The sequence below is a fragment of the Tachypleus tridentatus genome, chromosome 4, assembly GCF_004210375.1.
Source record: "Tachypleus tridentatus isolate NWPU-2018 chromosome 4, ASM421037v1, whole genome shotgun sequence".
NCBI lineage: Eukaryota > Metazoa > Arthropoda > Merostomata > Xiphosura > Limulidae > Tachypleus > Tachypleus tridentatus.
This window is the reverse complement of record NC_134828.1, coordinates 31,978,337-32,001,129: the sequence shown is the minus strand read 5'-3', so window position 1 is coordinate 32,001,129 and position 22,793 is coordinate 31,978,337. Positions and strand designations below refer to the sequence as shown.

Below are 22,793 nucleotides of genomic sequence, written 5' to 3'. Positions count from 1 at the left end.
ATGAGATACCAGGTTACATTCAAAATTTAATTTAACATCTTTACTATCAATTTATGCTAATTAAATTAACATTACAACGTGTGTTATGATTCAAAATTTATAGTCCTTTCTAAACTACTTAAAACTTCAGACATATTGTCACATGCTATTAACTTTCTCTACTTTAGCACTCCATATCTTCAATAATAAGATGGCAGTTCTGTAGATTAAGTCTAGACTGTAAGATACTTGCATAACCTTTTAACATATCATATATTTCAAAGTTTCCCAAATGGATACTAATTCATACATTTTTTTTCAACCCTTGACAGGTGCCATGCCCACATTCAGGTTTGTTGCTTACTTGTAAATGTTACATATACGTGTACAATCATTAGAAAGAGCTAATAATAAAACAATAACACTATGTAACAAAATTTTTACTTTTCCTTGTTCCTGCACAAAAGTGTTATTTTCCAATTGCTTATGCCTAAAGTAAATGGAAAATACCTATTTTTCTCTTTAAACTTTGCTTTTGTGACCTGGGTAATGAGATTTTCAAATTTATCCATTTTCCAGAGCATTCCAGGTAGATTCAGTGCTTAATATCTGACAGGGAATATTCAAAAACCTTCTAGAATGTTGTATAACTTATGAGAATTTTCTAGAATAAGTATACGTCTCTTCCCCTGGCTCATTCAGTGCACCTCAAAGAGCAATACAACAGCATCAAGACCTTGCTAGAAGCCTTGAAGAATGATGATATGATTGGGAGGTTATTGGAGAATTCAAAATGGTGGCATTCTTCATCTCTAAGGAGGCTTTACTAAGTTTCTCTGTTATCTTTGCCTTTGGGACAGCACACTACAACAGGAAGTACTGGTCGCAACATACTGAATTCTCTGTGGGGAGGCACAATGTCAAGTGTGAGCCACTAGTGGACCTCCAGAAGTTGTTCCCACCATTGCACATAAAATTGGGTCTTATGAAACAATTTTTCACAATTCTTGATATGGAATCTGTACCCTTCAAGTACCTTCAAGACTTTTTCCCTAAGCTGTCTGATGCAAAGGTCAAAGCTGATATGCACAGAATTCCCCAAGAAGCACAGTAGGAAGGAAAAAAAATCTTAAGGCAGCTTTGTAGCAGTGCTTTGGAGCTTCTTGGGGAATCACAAGGCTAAAGATTATGTGGAACTAGTTGAGGCTCTGGTAAATAACTATGACAAATTGGGCTGCAGGAGTCCCTGAATGTTTATATCCTTGATGCTCATCTTGATAAATTCAAGGAGAACATGGAGCACACTCAAAGGAGCAAGGTGAGAGCTTTCACCAAGATATACTGGATTTTGAATACTGCTACCAAGGAGCATATAAAAAAACATGATGGGAGACTATATTTGTAGGTTGATACGTGAAAGTGATTTACATTACAGTCACAAATCTCAAAAAACTACTCACTTCTAAATATTTGTGTTCATTTTTGAATAACTTTAGTATAAATACATGTAAATGAAAATGTGTAAATTTACCCATTTTTACATAAAAAATAGGTTAAATTCTAAATTTCATTATCCAGGTCACAAAAGCAAAGTTTGAATGGAATAATGGCCAGTTTCTTTACTTTAACAACATAAGCAGTTAAGAAATAACACATACTCTCCAGGAACAAAATTTGTGTTACATAGTGTAATCTAATAGTTATTTGGAAATAAGCATGCAGCTGTTGTCATGGGATTCGTGTAACTGAAAGTAGCATGTTCGGCTGCTTGACTGACTATAGCACTTATTATTTCTTACCTAAAGATGTTATCATTTACTATACAGTTTAAATTGTATTTAGGTCTTACTATTATGTATTTCTTATGTTTTAAAATGCATAAGTGAAAGGTTTGAACATTTTTCAAATTCATCATTCTTTGTGTCCATTCTCAATGCTTACGATATTATGCACTGCAAGAAAATTTTGCAGAAGGGTTTAGCATGTTTGCTGTAGACACTGTAAAATGCCTTGGGGGTTGTCACTGAGTGGAGATGAATAAAAATAAATAAAACAATAAGAATTAAACATTTATGAAAAGGAAAAGATATGAAGTTATATGTTTAACAAAAGGAAAATCTTTAAAGATATCCTACAAAAAATTAAGAGGTATTTTGTTTGCCTATTTTCTAACTTTAATTATTTCATTCCATTGTATATCAATGATAATAGCTCAAGTCAGTAATATTGTAATGGAAATGAAAAAAAACAACAAATATTTACCTTAAAAAAATGATATTCCTTTAAGAGATTCCAGAGATTATGCAAATGAAATATGGAAAGTATAAAATGAAGAAAGATATTTTTATACTTAAAATATTTTAAGTATTTAACTCTCAAAGTATTTTAACAGTTTGATTGCAGGTTATAGTTAAACAAAGTGGCAGTATTTGTACACAAAACACATATAAATTTTAACAAAATCTTGCAAGGTTTCGTAAGGAATGCTCAAAGTTACAATAGGGGACAGAGTTAATTTCTGGTTAGCAAACACTAATACCAGAGTTGCCTGTGCTGTTGTATCACTCCTAATTGAACTTGAAATGTTCTACTCATTCACACAGGAATCACTACAATGAAACAGCAAAAAGCATTACCTTTTGCTTTCCCTCTGGTAGTTCCTTTGATACATATTAAGGGAGCATCAAGTCAGTCCTGAGCTATATAATCAATCAAAAGCTCAGAATTTCCAGCTAATGATTTTCTCAGTTTCATATTTGTATGATAAAGTATTTTCAAGCTAGATTCTAAGTAATAAGTTAAATCATTAGTAAGCTCAAAAAATCATATTTTTAGATCCAAATACAGCTTAGTTACTAAGTTTGATAAATTAGAATTCTGTGGTACTGATATAGTAATTTAAGATTTGTTTGTTATTTTAAAGTATACATATAAAATCTAAAAAAAAAATTTGTTTTACATCCTCCATTGTACAAAACGCAACAAGGCTTAGCAATTTACGGCAAGCAACAAATGAGTACAAAGCTCGTAAGTAGAAGAGAAAATGTTTTCTATACTTTTCTATTTACTGTTCTATGTTTTAAGAAAAACAATTGAAATTTATTAACTTATTTGTATGTAGTAATACGGTGTATGCTTATATAATGCATTATAACTAAATTGTGACTGTATTTTACTTAACACTGGTCCACTAGTGCACAACCAAGACATGGGTGTACAACGTATGCCACATCATTGCAACTTCTGAAATGTTAATCAAGACAGTTGAAAAGTCAATTAAATAATAAAAAAAAATATGTACAAATGTATAATGTTATGAGATTTAAGCTATTCGTGCTTTTGTTATAAACTTTAGTCATTCTAGAATGAAAATAGTATAATTCTAAATTTTGTTTATGTTGGCTGTGAGGTCAGTCAAATTGACAAAACCTGTACAGACATATAATGGTGAAATATAGTTTTTTCTAAACAAAAATGCTTGATGATAATTTGGACTTTATAAAGATTTTTGTATATGACATTAAAACATTTTTTGATCTATAAAAGTATCTTAAAATCAAAATTATTTTGCATGTCAGATAACCAACATTCAAAAACAAATTATTACTTAAGAAATCTTAAAATCTGATATTTTTCATTTGAAAGACTTAAAATCAGTGATGTTGAGAAAACCCACTTGTAGAGAAATATATATGCAAAAACGGCTCGTTTGGGTTGAGAAAATATTTTACGTAGAAGAGCGAACAACGTTTCGACCTTCTTTGGTCATCGTCAGGTTCACACTGTAACTTTTGTTTTTTTACAAGGTCCTAAGTCCCTAAGATTGGGACTGAGTCCATAGTGAAAGAGTTAAGCACTCAACTCCTCACCCTTAACTGAATTTCCATAGTTGCTGAATAGTTTGACATCAGCATCTGGCTTGTATCTGATAGGTGGAATACCCCAATGTATTTCACTTTTATAGCTGCACACATTATCAGTTATGACTTGACTAAAAAGATGCTGCTGCTATTAAAATCTTTTCTGCTCATGTTACAAGTACATTATAATTTAAACTTTTATATTATCACAATTTTTATTTTAAAAGAAACCCATAAAATAATAATTAAATATTCTGGTTCATTATCAATTGATGATTTCATGATTCAAAGTACCTGAACTTTAGTTAGTGATGCTGGAGAAAAAAATAGCATAGAAAATATTTAGCATAACCCTATCATCTTGGGTCATGGGCCAAGACATTTTATATTTGTTGAATCAAATTTCAAATTTTAATGAGTTACTATTTTATGAATGTATGTCAGTAAGTTTGATATTAAACTGCAGATAATAATTCAAATTTTAGTATTATATATTAGATAATTTGTTACTTTAAAAGTAAATCCTGAAAAACGTCCTAAATATTGATTGTGTGTCACAGGGTACAGAAACTAAGTCTACAGTTACTTACAAATTAGGAAATCAATTTACTGGTATTGATAAGGCAGAATATCAGATAAGAACCTTCTATCCTGAGATGTTGCTCATGTATTGAATCAAACACGCTAATCTCCACTTGCTTCTTTCCATTTTTGGAAACACTCACTCACTTTCATCTTTCAAAGCTCTACTCAAATAAGTGGTTGAGTCTAAAAATGCAAAATGCATGTTTTTTCTTTATGTTCTTTGGCCTTAACATTTTGGCCAGCAGTGTTTATTTAATTACAATCATGTTTTGCCAAATGGTAAAAAGCATTCACATCATTACAATGACATTCAAGGCAGAGTGCTGTATGAACCTGTCAAGACATTGCATTGTTCTGATAATGAATAGAATTGTATGATCAGAGACTCTTTATTGAAAGAAAGATAAGACATTATACAATAACTTCTCACCAAGTGATATTTTTCTCAACTCTCTCAACATAGTAACAGTTGATTTTATTTAATCTAATCTTAACTAATCTAAAAGGATTCATATTTTTGCATTTTAATTACTTTTATAACTACACAAAGAATAAACTTAAAAAGCAAGAAATAAAATACTTATCCAATCTTCTTTTGTTTTCTTGCTCTTGATTGTCAAAGAGAGTTAACCCTAATTAGTATATACTAATGTACTTAATAGTATTTATTTGATTAAATAATATGACAAACAATATAGACTAATAACATACAAAAAGTATACATCTTCCATTACCCCTCAATGTTTTTCTGGTTTTCTAGCTATTTGACAAGAGTAAAAAAAAAAATCATTCAATCCAGTTATTAACTTTCTCTATGGAATGATGTTGGTACCCCAAGTGAAATTGATAGTTAATCATTCAGAACATGTTACACGATATGTCATTTGATAGATGAAAATCTTGACTTTCTATCGACTACAGGTAATATGTAATTAAACGTAAGAGAGAACTATTAACAAATCCTGAAAGAGATGATGTCACAGGTAGGTGTGGTAGAACTTTGATTTTGTACTTGATAACCTATAACTACACAAAATTGAATATAAAAAATATGGTTGTTAGAGAAATTATAATTTTATAGTGAGCAATTTGTGTTTAATTTCATACTTTTCCAATGGTTGCTAGAAAAATAGGAGAAGACTAAATGCCCAGAGAAAATGTGTCATGTGTCGTACTATGAGGTATTCAAGATTTTATAAAATATTGCCTTGTGGTATTAAAAACTCAAAATTAATATACTATTACAATATAGGTTATTAGCTAAGGTTTTATGCTATTTTAATTGATATAACATGAACAAAAAATTGTTTAATGTCAAACATTAAAACCTTGTATTATGATCAGTAAATGATACCTGAGGCAATAGGGTTAACATCTATAGTTAAGTGAAAGAAAGGATGTAATTTTTCAAAAAGTTCTTATTAAACTTTATAATTAAACAAGAAACCACACAAAGGCTTAAATTATTTGTTTATTCACTTGCAAATTAAAGTAAAACAAACCTTGTTTCAGTATTTTTACCACCTCGTTCCCTCAGCAAATTCATTCCCAATTCTGACATATGCTCCACTATAAAAAGAGATTAAAAGCACATTACCATTAAAATCTATTTGTATTAAAAAGTTATATATTATGGTATTTAAAATACGAGAAACCAACAATATTATGTTAAGAACAGAACTATTACTGACACTTTGGAGAGAGGAAGAGACACGTGGAAAGTTACAAGTAAATAAAAACATTTAGATAATTTAACATGCAACTTTTTTTTTTATTTTTCCTGTGGAGCCTCATGTCAGTAAAATGTCACAATTTTCATATATTGGACATATATTTTTAACAGGTACGTATTTCCACTCACATACATAGCTATTATTTTTCAGTGAGTCTTTATAACTGCAAAACTTCTTTTACATGTCAAAAGCATTTCATTCCCACTTACCCCTCAGTTCACAGTGTAATTGATTCATATATGAAAATTGTCATGTGACAAACCTCCATCAATAGATGAGCCCCAAACATGACTTGTGACCCCCCTCTATACTGTTCCACTTACATATCACTTTGAGTTTAGGCAGATATGTAATCACTGGTGAATAATGTGGAAAAGGGGTGAAAAGTGTATATAAACTACTAGTTTGAAATATATTTTCAGTGCAAAAAAACTGTAACTTCCAACAAGATACCTTAACTTCCATGCACATATGTAAATGGAATTCCACACAGAATAGGTAGATGGTTTAGTTCAAGGGAGAAAGTAGAAGCATCCTTCAAAAAAATCTGAATGGAATCCTCTAATAAGGTGATGACTTGTGGAATACCACAATACTTCTGTACCACCTATACTCTTTATCCAGATGTAGAAAAAATCTGAGGAGAATATCCAAATGGGAAAGAAGATGAATGGAAAGTGATCCTAACCACGAGATATGTTAATTTCAATCTCCCTAATAAACAACTTGCAAATGAAAGAAGAAATGTACCCCAAGGTGTAAAGTGGCTAAAGAGCAACATACCATACATGGTAAGTCAATTACATCTAAAACTTTACTACTGAGAACTGAAATACATGCAGGAGTAGAACAAGGATCATACATAGTAAGTCAACTGCAATCCAAAATTGAACTGATGGTAACCATCATCCATGTGGGGGTAGAAAAAAAGAATCATACTGTTTCACCTCAAGTTCAGCCAACTGGGAAGAGAAATTCCCACCATCAGTCAAAGAACAGAGCACAGATGATCAGAGCAAAATACACACATATCCCATTCAAAACAAACAAACTGAACCACCTCAAGCAAAATGACATTCTTGGCATAAAGACATTAAGTGTTATTGTAAGAGAAAAAAGCACCAATAAGTGCACCAACTATAACTATTAACATCAAAGCAGTGCACTCATGATAACAGGAGTGAGGTATCGGGCACCCCCTGAACACGTGTGAGGACTTTTAGTGATCAGCTCAGCTCTAAATCCAAAACCCAACTAAAGGGAACTGACTTGCATGCAGAAGTACTATGAGGGATTCCTAATCATTATGGCAGCTCACTCCAAAGACATCTCCTCTGAGAAGTCTGTACATAGATGGAGCATCGTTTTTCACAACAACTGCACCAGCAGAACAGCACTGCCTTACTCTGAACTGATGGATTCATCAGTTTATATTTTATATCTCTCATTCAAGAGGATTGGAGGAACATACACATTAGAGATAATAAAACTGGTGACCAAAACCCTATTTTGAGCAGCAATTCCTTTCTTCTTCATCCATGAAGTTAATGGGCCAGTACAGTCTGGAACAGGCATATTTGTGAAGAAAATATATTGCAAAGAATAACCTATGAGTTGTCTTATGGAACACTCCATCTATAGTTTATGTGATCATAATGAATAGTGTAGATTTGTGGCCATGGAAATTATGAAAGGTAAGGTTAGGTGGCTTTACAGGGCAAGTTTTTGTACCAGTAAATGAAGTATACCATGACAGGCACCATTTGCCATAAAGCAAGATCCCAGTTAAAATATAGAATGGACCACTGAAAAATAATATACATAACAAAAGAAAGAAAACCTACCCAGTGATAGTCTTGCTGAAGAGTGAAGGATGGAAACAGGTGGAAGACAGTTCCCAGATGAGGAGAAACAGCAACACAATGCAGACAGTGAAAGATGAAAATGTGCAGAGTGGTCCACATGTCCATTTGAAGAATTTCCTCCAAAAGGACAATACAGATAAGATACCAGATAAAAAGTAAGATGCTGAATCTGATGGGAAGACATTTGAAATAATTGACAGGAAAAATAACAAAGCCAATCAAATTAAAATCAAACTCAACTGGTAAGGGTGAAAGGAGAGAGATCCTAAACAGAGGATAGTTACTAAGGGATGATTGATTAATTGATTTAGTGTTTTATGGCACAACGCAGCTAGGCTATCTGTGCCAAACGTCCAGTAAAAAGGTAAAAATAAATTAAATGTAGTAAAATACATAAAAGGAAACGAAGGTAAAACAAAACATCATTGAAAAACAGAAAAAGCATAAAATCAATGTTTACACCTAGTCTACAATATTAAGAGAGAAGGCAGAGTAAGAGAAGTTGTAAAGGACTTTCTCAAGCAAAATGGTAATGATCATAACCTGCCAGGAAGACTAACAGGTAAGTACAAGAACCACCATCAGTCACCTGAAGTTGGTCTTTCCAGTCCTGGTTCCGGGTTATGTTGTCATAATAGCCATTATAAAAAGGTAAAATAAGAAAAGTGTTAAAAGACATATAGCAAAATCGTAATAAAAATTAGTCAAATGTCCTGTAAATAGGCAAAAGTAAAGTAAATGTAGTAAAATTCATAAAAGGAAACAAAGGTAAAAACAAAACAGCAATTAAAAACATAAAATGACATAAAACCAATGTTGACATCCAGTCTACAAAGTTGTAAAGGACTTTCTGTAGCAGAATGGTAATGATCATAACCTGCCAGAAGACTAACAAGTAAGTACAAGAACCACTGTTAGTCACCTGAAGTTAGTCTTTCCAGTCCTGGTTCTGGGTTTACTAAGGGATGAATACAGGAGAATGGTTATGATGTAAAGATACCATGTGGACAATATTACAAAGAGCAGCACGAACTGTACACAGAAGTCTGTCCATACCAGAACTGGAAAAAAAGGTGGGAAATAACAGGAATGAAAATCAGTGAGGAGCAAAATTTACCCTCCTGAGATGCCAAAGCTTTGAGAAAGAGATATCAATCCAGGTAAAGAAGAAGATAAGAGGAATGGTACAAAGTCTGTGAAACATCAATCACAAATAAATCTGACTGGTGACATCTACAGGCTAAAAAGTTGGTTGGATGTGTGGCATTTTATGGCACAAAGCAACTAGGCTATCTGTGCCAAACAAATTCTATAAAGATTTAAATTAAAATTATTAAAATGCATAAAAGTAATCAAGAAAAAACAAAACAAAGTTTTGTTTTTGAATTAAAAACTCAAATAGTATTAAACCCAATTTTTAAATCAAATTTACAACAGTAAGAGAGAAAGTAAAGTAACAAGTTTTAAAAGACTTTCTGTAGCATAATTTTAATTATTATAACTCACCTGGATGACTAACAGGTAAGTTCAAACATCAACATTTGTCACCTGAAGTTGGTCATTCCAATCCTGGTTTCGAGTTATTTGATGCCAAGTCCATTTTCCAATTTTGTATAGAACTAATTTTATGTCAATTCATAAAAAGAAATCATGTTAAAAACACAAAGTCTAATATATGAATTAAAAACTTAAATAGCATAAAAAGGCCAATGGCCTTTAAAAAACTAAAAACATTTATCAGGTGAACAGTGTCACCATTGCCAATGACGGATAAATCTTTGGACAAAACATGTCTAAAATTGTGCCATCTTTGAGAGCCATAATGACAATATAACAGTAAAATGTGGGCTATTGTGACCTGAGTGTTACACATTGGTGCATCAGTCCCATATAAAAGAAAACAATGAGTTACAAAACTGTGATCAATGCATAGTCTAATTAGGACAACTCCCTCTTTCTTCTCCTTATGGAAACAAGATGGTCAAAGTCCAATAGAGGATTTTATCTGGAAAAGTTTGTTTTCATGTAGCTCACTCCAAGTCGACTGCCAATTGGCACGGAGCTGACCATAGTCCATACATGTAGCAGGCAAAGCAGCAGTATTGCCAGAGCAGACAGAATTAGCTGTGGTGTCAGTGAGCTCATTCCAGCAAATACCAGTGTGGCCTGGTATCCGAAAGAACTGGACAGAAGTAGATATTAAAGAGAAATGGGCCAGTCAGTTTTGAATGTTGTGAGAACTAACGTTAAGCGATTCTAGGGCCAGTAGAGAACTAAATGAGTCGGTATAAATAGCACAATTCCTGTTCTGCTTAGCTTCTATGTGATCCAGGGCAAGAGAAATGGCATACAGTTTGGCAGGGAACACAGAAACTGAAGAGAGAATTCAGTGTGCAACCAATGAACCACAACAAACCATGACAGTGCCCACAGAGTCATCTGATTTTTAACCATCTGAATAAATGGGAATGGAAGGATGGTTTGAAAGATGTTCATTAAATAAAAGACGGTACTCCAATTGGAAGTATCTGCTTTTTTCAGATGACTTAAAGAAAGTTTACATTTGGAGATAGCAAGAACCCATGGTGGGATGGGCTGACCAGTGGATACAGCAAAGTCATCCAAGAACAAACCAATTCATCCAACTGCACCTGGAAACGAAGGCCAAAAGGAACAATAGCAAATTGTCTCTTCTGAGAAACATGGCCCACTGAGGAAGGAAAACACAACCCCAGGTGGAATGCTGTGGTAAGGATTGAAGTTTCAAAGAATACAGTAAAGACAGTTGCAAACAGCAGAGATGTAGAGGAGGTTCATGAGACTGTCTTCAAGCTCTGGACTGGGAAGTACAGAAAGCACCAAAGCAGAGCCAAAGCCCCTGATAACAAACAGGGTACAGCATTTCCAAAGCCAAGATTCTGGTTGAGCCATAGACCAAAGATCCATAGTCTAGTTTCAATCAAATAAGAGCACAATATATCTTTAGCACAGAACACTGATCTGCTCACCAAATGGTGGAAGAGGGCACAGAAGATGTTCAGTGCTATTGTACATTTGACTTGTAGCTGCTTAAGTGTGGTATAAAAAGATCAGCTTATGGTCAAAGATAAGCCCAAAAAACTTTGTCTTAGGGACCACGGGAAGCACAAATTCACCTATATGGAGCTCAGGATTGTGTGATAACCCCACTGGCAGCAAAAGTGGATGCAAACAGTTTAGAGAGAGAGAAGTTAAAACCATATGTTGTGGGCCACTTCATTAAATGACTGAGGGCAGTCTGTAGCTGCTGCTCAATAAACCTCGTGTTTGATGACTGACGAGATGTGAAAGTCATCAAAACAGAGCCTGTTTGCAACAGTAAAAGGGAGTTGCTCTTAATACTCATTAATCTTTATACTGAAAAGTGTGACACTCTAAACACAGCCCTAAGGGATACCAAGTTCCTGAAAGAAAGAACGGGAAAGTGTCAAATCCACTTGAACTTGGAATCACCTGCCCATTAAAAATTTTAAAATAAAAAAAGGTAAATGGCCACATCACCAATATAATACAAAATGCCATACCTTCACATAGTATCATAAGTCTTCTCGAGGTCAAAGAATATTGATAGAAGATGTTGTCATTTGAGAAAGGCTTTTCTGACTGATATTGCAAATTGAATCAGGTGGTCTATGGTAGATTGCAGTCATCTGAACCCACACTGGGTGAGTGAGAGTAGGTTGTTTGATTTGAGAAACCAAACAAGATGAGCATTAATCCTCCTCTCTAAGGTCTTACAGAGATAGCTTGCCAAAGCAATTGGATGGTACTTTGAAGGAATCTTGGGATTCTTCTCAGGCTTAGAGAAAGTTAGGACAATAGCCTGGCACCATGCATCTGAAAAAAATTTCCTGCCAGATCTAGTTAAAAACAACTAAAAGAATACCAAGAGAAGCAGGAGATAGGTGGCACAGCATCTCGTAGTGTAAATCATCTGGTCCGAATAATGAAGGACCAATTTGAGTTTCACCAGTGTAAGGGGGCAATTATAGTCACAAAGACGACCAGCCCAAACAGAAAGAGGTGACTGTTCTGCCCGAGTCTTGATGGCTAAGAAGGTGGAGGAAGAAGCAGAAATGCTAGATATCCAGCAAAAGCTTTCACCGAGAGTATCGGCAATGCTCTGGGCATCAGAGAGCAATATCAAAAGGGAGACAGAGTAATACTGCCCACTGGACTTTCAAATCTTGCCCCATATGACTTTGGAACTGATGGTAGAAGAGATTCTGGTTGTGAATTTAATCCAAGATTACTTCTGGCTTTGGTGTCTTACATGCCAGGCATGTGCACAGGCCTGCTGAAAAGTAATGTGGTTCAAGAGTGTGTGATACCTACAAAAGATATCCCAGGCCTGTTTTCCATGCAATGTGGCAGGCAAGATTCCACCATAGACGATGATATCATGGAAAATATGTGAAGGTTATAAGGAATACACTTAGCAGCTGCCTGTATAGTACAAGCATATGTCCGAGGTGAAGTGGTGAGCAGTAACTTTCAAGCCTCAGGTTAAGTAACATTTTGAATCATTTTCAAATGCTGTATCTCTTTCTTCCAACCACTCAGGGCAAAAACAAAAGTAGGATGGGTAAGACCCATTGCAACTGATGCAATGAGGGTCCATTTCACACTCACAGGCATTGTGGTCCTTGTCACCACGAGCACATGTAAAGGAACCATGACATGATGTCTGCAAGTGACTGAATTGCTAACATCTGAAATATCTGAGAGGGCTTGTTATGTATGGCCATACCCTGCAATTAAGATAACCTACCTTAATGGTGGCAGGTCCATGTGGTGATGTAAATGCCAGAATGAGGACATTGGTCGCCATCATAAATCCATCTTTGCGAATGGAGATATGCCTCACTGCAGAAACTCCTTGGGTGGAGAAATCAGCGAAAATTTCTGACTCAGGGATGTTCTTCAAATACTTTTTAACAATAACTCCTTGTGATGAATTCAAAGTAGCATGGGGTGTAAACTCAATGGGTATATCCCCAATTGCCTTCGAATGCAAGAGGAGTTCACTGTGTTTAGCAGTGGATGTTTCCACCAATGTCACCAGAGCAAAGCTTTTTGACTGACTTTGGAGAGCCAGCAAGACCCGCTCATCTCTTCTGAATGAAAAAGGGAGACATTTGCCCTAAAGTTTTGTCTGAAAGAGAATGTAGTATAAGAAAATGAGGTATAGGTGTTACAGAGGTTGAAAATTGCTGCTTAGAGTCTTCCAGATGTGGTCATTTACTTATAGACTGTTTATTCATTAGTTTATTTAAATTTTTATTTGGGAGTGTCCATAATAAAGAAATTATATTTCTGTGCCCACTGACCCCACACACCATGGAACATTACAAGGGGATGCGCTACAGTGCCAAACAAGGACACTGCAGCATTGCCAGGGTTTCATGAGCATAATACCAAAACACCAGCATCAGACAATGTCCACAACACCTGTTGAGCAACCAATAATGATACTTGGTTGACCCTAGCCCAAGTGGACCAGCCGATTGACCCTGGAGGCCACCCCAATGCCGCCCGTCTACAGGAATACAAGGACAAAGTGGTGCATCAGGGTTAGACCCTAAACCACCAGGATCCTCTCTTCCCCTTCATGGGTCACTATGCATGGCAAATGTGGGTGGATGTTTAGATCCCAGAGGAGGTAAATTGAAAGAACAGAACTTTCTCTGGGAGATCTCCTTACCATGTACAGGAATCCACACCAAGGAAGGCTAAAAAGAAAAGGAAATATACCTTAAGGGATCAATGAAACATGGAACAAGAAGACAAAGGTTCAAACAATGGTAAAGTAAGGTAGAAAAGCAAAATGTTGACTTCCCAATGTGAAAGGCCACAGCCTAAAAGGTCCATGAAGAAGCTGAAAGGACTCAGAAAATGATGTACATGTATGTGAATACTTGTTTGATAAATTGTTTAGGCAGAATATTCATGATAAAACTTAGCTAAATGGATAGTAACTTCCTGCCGTGGAAAAATAAGCATAGAAGATAACATTTGGAAAGTCTTCTGCTTTTTGTCTTCAGGTTAGTGTGTATGATGTAATCAGTCTTCATAGTATTCTAATGGATTGTGAAGAGCATGATATAATTGGTTGGTTTACACCATTTTTCTGATTGGTAGAGATATTTCCTGTAGATTCAACTAATAGAAGACACAGCTTACTAACCTCTAATTCAGAATCTCTGTTTAATGAAAGTTTAATGGTGTTAATGTAAAATGATTCTTTACTTTTTCTTGTCTTTCAAAATGTTTTGTGTTGAGGATTCTAGTTTTTTCCCCAATTATTTTGTGTCTAATTGACAGTGCATCCTGCAATGGCTGAATTTTATGTTTTTGTGAGTCTTGTAGTGTCTCAATCTTCTTTTTTAAGTCTTCTTGCAGGATCTTGAAATTTCATAAAAAATATTGTGTTTCTCATTGATAGTTTTTTCATTTTTCACCAGAATAGATCTTCATGTCTTATAAGATTTCTACATGATTCTTATGTTGAATTTCTTGACCATACACTAGAGTTTCTCACTCAAACTTTACAGATAGGGGAGGTAAATGGTAATAGTGGTAGTGTTTTCCTGATATTTTCTTTCTGTTATGGTTTTCTTCAGGGAGTTTTTACATGAAGAATGAGCTGTAATCATTCTGTTTAAAATAATATATGATAATTTGGCATTCTGTTTCAATGGATGCCTTATAACAAATGTTGTTTAGGCATTGGATCATATTACATTTGATCAAGATTGGATGATAAAACTAAAAGTGTAGGTATCTATTTGTGTGGATGGGTTTTCTGTATACAGTTGTTGTGATTTTTCTGTCTTGTCTGTCAAGAAACTAAGTTTCATAGATGAATACTGTACTTGTGAACTGAAAAAAAGAAATCAAATGTTCAACAGCAAAGGGAATGAGAAAGTGTGCCTCCCTGATGATTGATATATGCCAAAACCAAAAAAAACTGTCTGTATGACCATAACTAGACAACTGTGGGAAGGAGGAAGAAAACAATCCAAAGCCAAAAGGACAGCAAGAAACCCCAAGATACTGATATGGTAAGACTGTTCTGTTACAGGCCATTGAACTGAAATGATTTCCTGCTCAACACATCTATGTAGTGAGATGAAGGATCCATGAAAATATGTAAAAGTAGACAAGTGGGAGGAAACAAGATCACTCTTGAAGGGTGAACTTTGTCCAATCTCCAAAGCAAATTATCCAGAAGGAAATGAGGAAGGATAAGAGGACTATTCAAGGAATCTGTGCAAGGTTCTCTTGGTTGTACAGAATCCCTTAAAAGGATCTCATATGTGCACAACCCATGGGGATAACTGCTATAATAGAGAACAACATCCTCAATAAAGACAGAACTTTGGAAGCAGTAACAGCATTGATGACTGCCAGCTCAATCAAACAGAGTCAAAGAGAAGAAGGTTGGCCTGACTGAGATGAGTGGTGAACAAAACACCCAAATGGACAAGATACTAATTAAAAACAAGGGAAGATTTCTCCAACTTGATTAACCAACTAAACCCAACTTCCTCCAAAAGAAGCAGATGAACGTGTTGAGAAGACTCTCATTTGGAATTAGTCAACAGAAGCCAATGATCCATGTAATAGTGGAAGCATGTATAAGTCTTGTAAAAGCCTTGAGCACCTGACAAAAGACACGGAGAGAGAGAGAGAGAGGAAGTGTGTGAAAGTGATAAACTTAACGTAGTGTCTTCACTGCTGTAATATTGGAATAAACATTTGACACATGACATAACTTATTAATAAACCTGAAGAAAAGAACTCACCTAAGAGTAAGAAACTACTCCATTGTAAAACAAAGTTCTAACAAAAAGCAACTGAGGCATGACAGATCAATCATGGGCCACTGGTCTCCAGCCTTCTTGGGGATGATAAACAGCCTGGAATAAAACCAAAGAGATGGGCAATCTACAAGCCCAATGGAATTCTAATAGCAAAGATCCTGTACTGCCTCAGACAGATGCTGATATCTATTAGTATTCTGACACAATGGAAAGGAAACAGAAAGAGTGAATAGATGACAAGCTCTTCGGAGAGAACCTGAAAGATCCGTACACCTTTGATGAAGTCTTGCCATATATGAACAAACTGTAATAAATTTGTCAATTCTAGACTGAAGCTTACTGGGTAGTCACCAATACTACTGGCAGTGAGACATTCAGTATTTAACAAAACAATGAGAACATCCCCTTGTGGAAGAAATAGGTAAGGGGTGGGAAAGGAAAAGTTGATAAATAAAAGTAGGGAATGGTCAAGGCTCCATAAGGGATAAATGATCAACCAATGATGAACAAGTTGATTATTATCTCACAGATTCCATTTATAGTTCCAAAGTTGCTGGAAGATCTCCAAACACAAATTGATGGAGAAAAGGGGCCAGGTACAAGTCCCTAGGATAAGACAATAACAAACAAACATGGGCCAAAAACCTGCATTTCACCCCAAAAGATCTTAACAACAGAAGAGTTATGAATGTAAAGAAAGACCAAAAATCAAAGAATGTGCCAACAGGGATGTAATAAGGGTAAATATATCCCTTGAGAAACCCTCAAATTCTTCGTCAATTGCCTTGTAAAAGAGATGTATAGTGGAAAATTACAGTAAGACAGATGTGAGGGTAAGGTGAAGGTGAGAAAACTGGGCATTGGACAAAAGAATAGGACAATCAGTGTCCACCCCCTCTCAAAGAGAATCAAGGAAAGGAAAATTGGCTTGATGTTTGGCTGAAGCAGACTGATCTGAATTGCACAAAAAGTGAGGCATACCCACATCATCAAACAGCTGAGATACAAAATGCTCAACATAAACCCCCGTATCAGGAGATTGTAAAAATAAAATACTGAGAGGATGGGGTATCATGTGACAAAGAAATTAGAAGATAAAAAAACTGAGGAAAGGGGTAAAACAGAACATAAATGGGAAATTATGTCTTGCAGAACCACATTAATCCTAATAAACCCACAATACAAACTTGAGAAGACATAGCAATTTCAAGAGAAGAAAAAAGGCTGTCAAATTCTCATTGTCCTGAAAAGATCAGCATGTTCAAGATGGGCAACATCAGGAGAAGAAGGTTGGTTTAAATGATAATCAATCTCTCAATTAATAATTCCAAAGTGGAGTTCCTTCCACCTAAAGCATGAGTAAATGTGCTGGTTGAAACATTTCTAATTCCAAAATCTGACTGTTTCACACAACACTGTTAAAACTCCCATCAAACAGCAAAACTTATTCTAACTGGAACTGAGGTACTATCCTACATGTTGCAAGGTATGTTAATTCTCTTTTCCACAATTGAGCTGTTTAGCTATTATACTTTCATTAAAAAAACAACAAAGAAACTATAGAACACTTCCCACGAATTCTGTGAATTATGACTACTCTGGTTGCTCAGCAACTTTCTGCAGGCAATGCAGAAGGCTGTTTAGCTAGAGATGCAACAGCAATATGTACTCAATCCTAAAGATGCAACTGTTATAGTACTGGCAGTTGATGTTGATGGCATCAAGAAATCAATTTCTGGTCCTGTTTTTCCATTTTGTTTTGTATATTCTTGATGTTTCTTGACTTTAAAAAAATAAATAAATGAAATTAAGTTAATTCATTCTTGCACTTCTATCTTCACACTCTACAGGGAAGAAATTATTAAAACTTGCCTAGAATTAAATACTAAAACTTGAAGTTAATTTTTGGTTTTCCATTTATTTAGTAGTTACCTATTCACAAAGACAAACATTAAAAAATACTAACATATCTAAAAGACACATTCTAAGAAACATTGTACCTACAAGCACCAAATACAAAAACAGCAATTTCATACTACTTTAAAGACTATGGCTTGACTACTTAAAAATTCACAGACTTAAGATTTTTAAAAACCTATGTGAACCCAGCACTTACTTTCTAAAGATATTCATTCAACTACTGCATATCTCAAATAACTGAAGAATAAAACTGATATTCATGTTATTCCATATGTAGATATATTAATTAAGCCACTGAGCAAGGCACCTATGGATTTCTGCACAAATGGACTTGAAATTGACATTTAGAAACTGTGGTCTTCACTTACTAGATGGCATATGGAAAGCCTGTAGTGAGGAGTGGTATTTTTGTATATTGCAGCTTTACAATGAAGACTTTTTCTATGGAAACTATGTTATATGACTATTGTCAAGACCTACAACTACTAAGTAGAACATGACAGAATGTGGCAACATTGTGAAGCTTCAAAATTATTTTAATGTAGCATAATCAATTTCTATAATAAAACTATAAAATTAGCATTATACAAAAATCTAAAGCTAATGATGATAATAATAATAAACTTTCACTTCAATGAAAAATTAAAAGGTATAATTTAGTTCACATTTGTATCTTTTTCTGTCAAATATTTGTTTTTAATTTCATCTACTTTTGCAAATGAGGTGATGTTGCTTCTACATAATTCTGTTTTCACCCACCTGATATAGGATCACTGTTAATGGATCCTTTCCAGTTGCAACTGTGCAAAAAGTACATTCTGAATCAATGTTGTAAGCAGACATGTTAATCAATGTTCCTGGTAACACCCAGATGGTACACAACAGCTGGGGGTAATCTTGAACTATATATCATGGTTAAAATACATAATTTCCCTTAAATTTATATTGTCAACAAAACTAAAATACATAGACTATTGCTGTGAGGGTTTTTATACTATTATTATAAAACTACACAAGTTTCACCAATAATTAGATACCCACGTATTCAAGAATTATTAAGTTTCAGCTAGATGTATAGAAGTGTCAAAATTTTTAAAAACAAAACTTTTTGTTCAATGGAAACACTGTAAAAAATGTACTTAATCATTTTAAATGTATACTTACTTCCTTCACTTTCTGGAAAACATAATAAAGGCAAAATATAACTTGAATTTTGCTATATATATCACATGGACAGAAGCACTGTATCTCAGAATGGCTGGTATGGGTGATGGGTGTTAACACTTTTATTGATAAGCAGAGAACGTTTTAATCTTCCTAGGTCATCTTCAAGTTAACATGGATATGACCTAGGAAGGTTAAAATGTTGTTCTCTGCTTGTCAGTAAAAGTGTTAATATCCATACCAGCTGTTCTGAGATACATTTTTATATCAAGAGGGGTTTTTGGTGTAAAGAGAGACTGAAGCACTGCTTTTGTAGGGATGGCTCAGATTATTCACTGAAATAGGTCATCAAAGCTTTAAATTTGTGGTAGCCAAGAGTAAAATCCAAATAAAATATACACATAAATTTATTAAAATGACATATACTTTTCACAGGTTCAAAAGGTTATGTAAATGCAACATACAAACCTTATATGGACAAAAGCAGTTATTTTTTACAAGCACGTCACCTATCACTTTCACTTGTCACAGTCCAAGTCAGATTGACACCATCAATTTCCAGGCATATCTCAAGGGTAAATAATTTTTTGTGCTCCATATCTGAATTTTTTATTACCTGTTCTGATTAACTGCTTTTAACAATTTTACCTTATGTATTTAGTTTATTTCACATATTCTTCCTTTTGGTTTATTAAATTGTTGTTTTTTTTTATAATTAAACCAACTATTATTCAACTCTGAAATCTGGTAGAATGTAAATGGGTATAATTTGATAATATTTTATTATTGAAATATTACATTCAAGAGTTATTTTCTGTAACATTAAGAATACATATATTATGTATTATTTAAAAATAACTCATTTTTCCTTGAGATCAACACAAACTTCATTATCCAAATTCATAAAAAATATTTCTTTTTGTAAACAAGTGTTACTGCATTAAAGTATTCATAATTAATATTGAAATTAGAAACACATACTTTAAATGAAACTTTTTGAGAAGAGTTGAGCAATTAGTGAAATTTACTGACTGACTGCACTCAACTGAGCATTCTCATGAAATGGTTAAAAAAATGTATAATGCTAAAAGTCAGATTTTGATACCTGCATAGCATAGATAGTCCTCTGTGTAGCTTTGTGCTTAACTTGATTACTTGGATAGTTTGAAATAATTCCCAACCCTCATTTTGATTAGATTATTCTTTTTTAGTCTTGAGACTAACTAATTACTACTCTTAACAAACTTGAATTTATCAAATATAATAAGGAAATATTTTAATGGCAATATTTTGATAACTGAACAGATTGAACAGTCAAGGACACTAACAATCAGAAACTAATTTTGATTATTTTCAAGACTAATAAATTTACCAACATTTAAATAATCAATTAATCTCATAAGATATCAAAAAAGGTTATTCTAAAATTGGTTTTTGATACCCACCATCTTTAAGTAGGCATAAGTAGCTCATTTTATAACTTTGAGCTCAATAACAAAGTAGCATAATTATAACATTTTGATTACTTGGATAGATGTAATATTCAAAAACCATAAAAATAAAGTAATAGCTTGAATTACTTAATAATTTTCATGAGATTAATTAATTTTATCATAGTTTTGATTGTCAGATAGTTGGAATAATCAACAGTAATAAATGGAAACATTAGCATGTTTGTGACATTAATCCATTTGGTAAAATATTGGTCTGCATTCTTACCTGAAAAAAAACAAAAAACTCAAAGCCATTCTTAGCATTCAAATATCTAACAGGTTTTCTTCTTAGCTCCTTAAATTATATCCACCATATCTGAAAGCAATCTAATCTAACAGCTAACCATCTTATTATAAAAATAAAGCTTTCTTAGCTGAAGATGATTCCTTTCCTGCTAAAATTTTATATTTGCCTCACTATTCTCACCATCAAATATGAAAAATGATTATGCATCCAATACTATTTATTACCTTCACAATCTTTAACATCTCAGATTTCTTCTTACTCTTATTTTATTCAAGAGGAAACAATTTCAGAGATCTTAAACTATCCTCAGATGGTAACTTTTCCATCCCAGGTATCATCCTACTGGCCCTCCCCTGAATCTTAAAAATAAATCAAATGTCCTTTCTCATGTATGAAGTCAAAGGCAGAATAAACATAATGCTTCAAATATGACCTAACCAATGACTTATACAATAACACTACAACCTCTTTAAACTCATATTCAATATTTGTGTAGACAAAACCTAAAATCATATTAGCACCACCACAGTACTTTGTTTGGATGGCTTGGGACAAATCAACCACAACAATATTTTTTCCAAGATTATTCCACTTAAATTTATACTGTTAATATGATATTCCATATGCAATATTTTTCATTTATTATAACTGAAAGCCATTTGCCATTTATTCACCAAACTTACCAAATAATTCAACACCTTTTGTGAGGCAGCAGTAACTTTTTCACGCGAGTAGCAAAACCCAAAACTTTATTGTTAAATTCAAATAATGTACAAGCCATTCCTTAATCTATGTCATTCATGTAAATCGAGAAAAACTAATATCCTAAAATTGAGACTTGTTGTTACCCATTCAGTAACAGTACTCCAGTTAGACTGAATACCATTTAAAACAACCCTTTGATTTCTTCCCTCCACTATTAGTGTTATTAATGGTTTATGCTGAGTTTTTCGTAAAGCTACAATTGGCTTTTCTGTGCTAGCCGTACCTAATTTTGCAGTGAAAGCCTGGAGGGTAGAGAGCTAGTCATCACTACCTATGCTAATTCTTGAGCTACTCTTTAACCAATGAATAGTGGACTTGACCGTACATTAGAATGTCTCTATGGCTGAAAGGGCGAGCATGTTTAGTAAGAGGGCACTTCGACCTTCTGACTTCGAGTCAAATGCCCTAACCACCTGGTTATTCCGGGTCGTATTACTAATGCTTTAACCTGTTCTTATTTAATGATTCAACCTATTGCCCACACCTATAAATTTTTAACACCAAGCAAAAATTAAGGTCACTCATGAAAAGAAGACTGATATATAAACCCTGGTTTTTAACTGCAATTTACTAAGCAACTATAGTCTTTCAGTTTCACTCTCAGACTGAGGTAAAATCAGCATGCACTGATATGATGTCCATGTCCAAAGAAAAAAAAAAAAAAGTGTAAGGATTATTGTTATAATTAGTTAACTACACACCCACCTCATTCCAAATAAAAGAAAGGTTTGGTAAAATTCTTATTAATAGTTAAAATACTATACTAATCACTAATGATTCTTATTTATGCATTCCTCCCGATTTTGCCTCCTTCGCAGATGTGTTTTCCTGAATTTGAAATTGACCCATTGACTTCCGCAACGTGCAGAAGACTGTGTTATGAGTAAATGCATGCGCATCTTTCTGTGATCCAAACGCGACAGCAAATAGTTCGAATTAACGAAAATTAGTTTGTCTACTTTAAAAATGTAGATTCTTATTTTAATTTTCCAATTATGATAGTATTATATCTTTACATTTTTTATTCTCTTCCCTAATGAGATGTCATAGAAAATATTTTCTCTTTGTAAAACGACATATAGTTAAAAACATAAGCTTCAGTTTCGAAATGCAGTCAATAGTACAACATTATTCACACGCCCAAATTAACTTAGACTATTGTGTGGTAATTTGAATACGACCTGCACACTCCAGATAATTTTTATTTCAACTGATGTTTCGTCTTTGTGGTTTCTTCAGGGCTAGTACATAAAGGTATACTACAAAGAAAAAAAAAGGTGTAAGGATTATTGTTATAATTAGTTAACTACCTATAAC

General features: G+C 33.9%; 1 protein-coding gene across 6 annotated transcripts in view; it reads right to left on the bottom strand.

Moving 5' to 3' along the window:
* The window catches only part of LOC143248810 (uncharacterized), a 33,001-nt gene extending 10,634 nt beyond the window's left edge, over positions 1-22,367 (bottom strand). For 3 of the 6 annotated variants that reach the window (XM_076497585.1, XM_076497581.1, XM_076497584.1), the window contains exons 1-3: positions 22,182-22,367; positions 18,567-18,709; positions 5,927-5,993 (exon numbers count right to left, since the gene is read on the bottom strand). In XM_076497585.1, the coding sequence (XP_076353700.1) occupies positions 5,927-5,993; positions 18,567-18,624 (125 nt within the window). In that variant the 5' untranslated portion in view covers positions 18,625-18,709; positions 22,182-22,367. The other 3 variants (XM_076497582.1, XM_076497583.1, XR_013027208.1) reach the window with 3 other exon arrangements.
* Between the last annotated feature and the right edge of the window lie 426 nt (positions 22,368-22,793).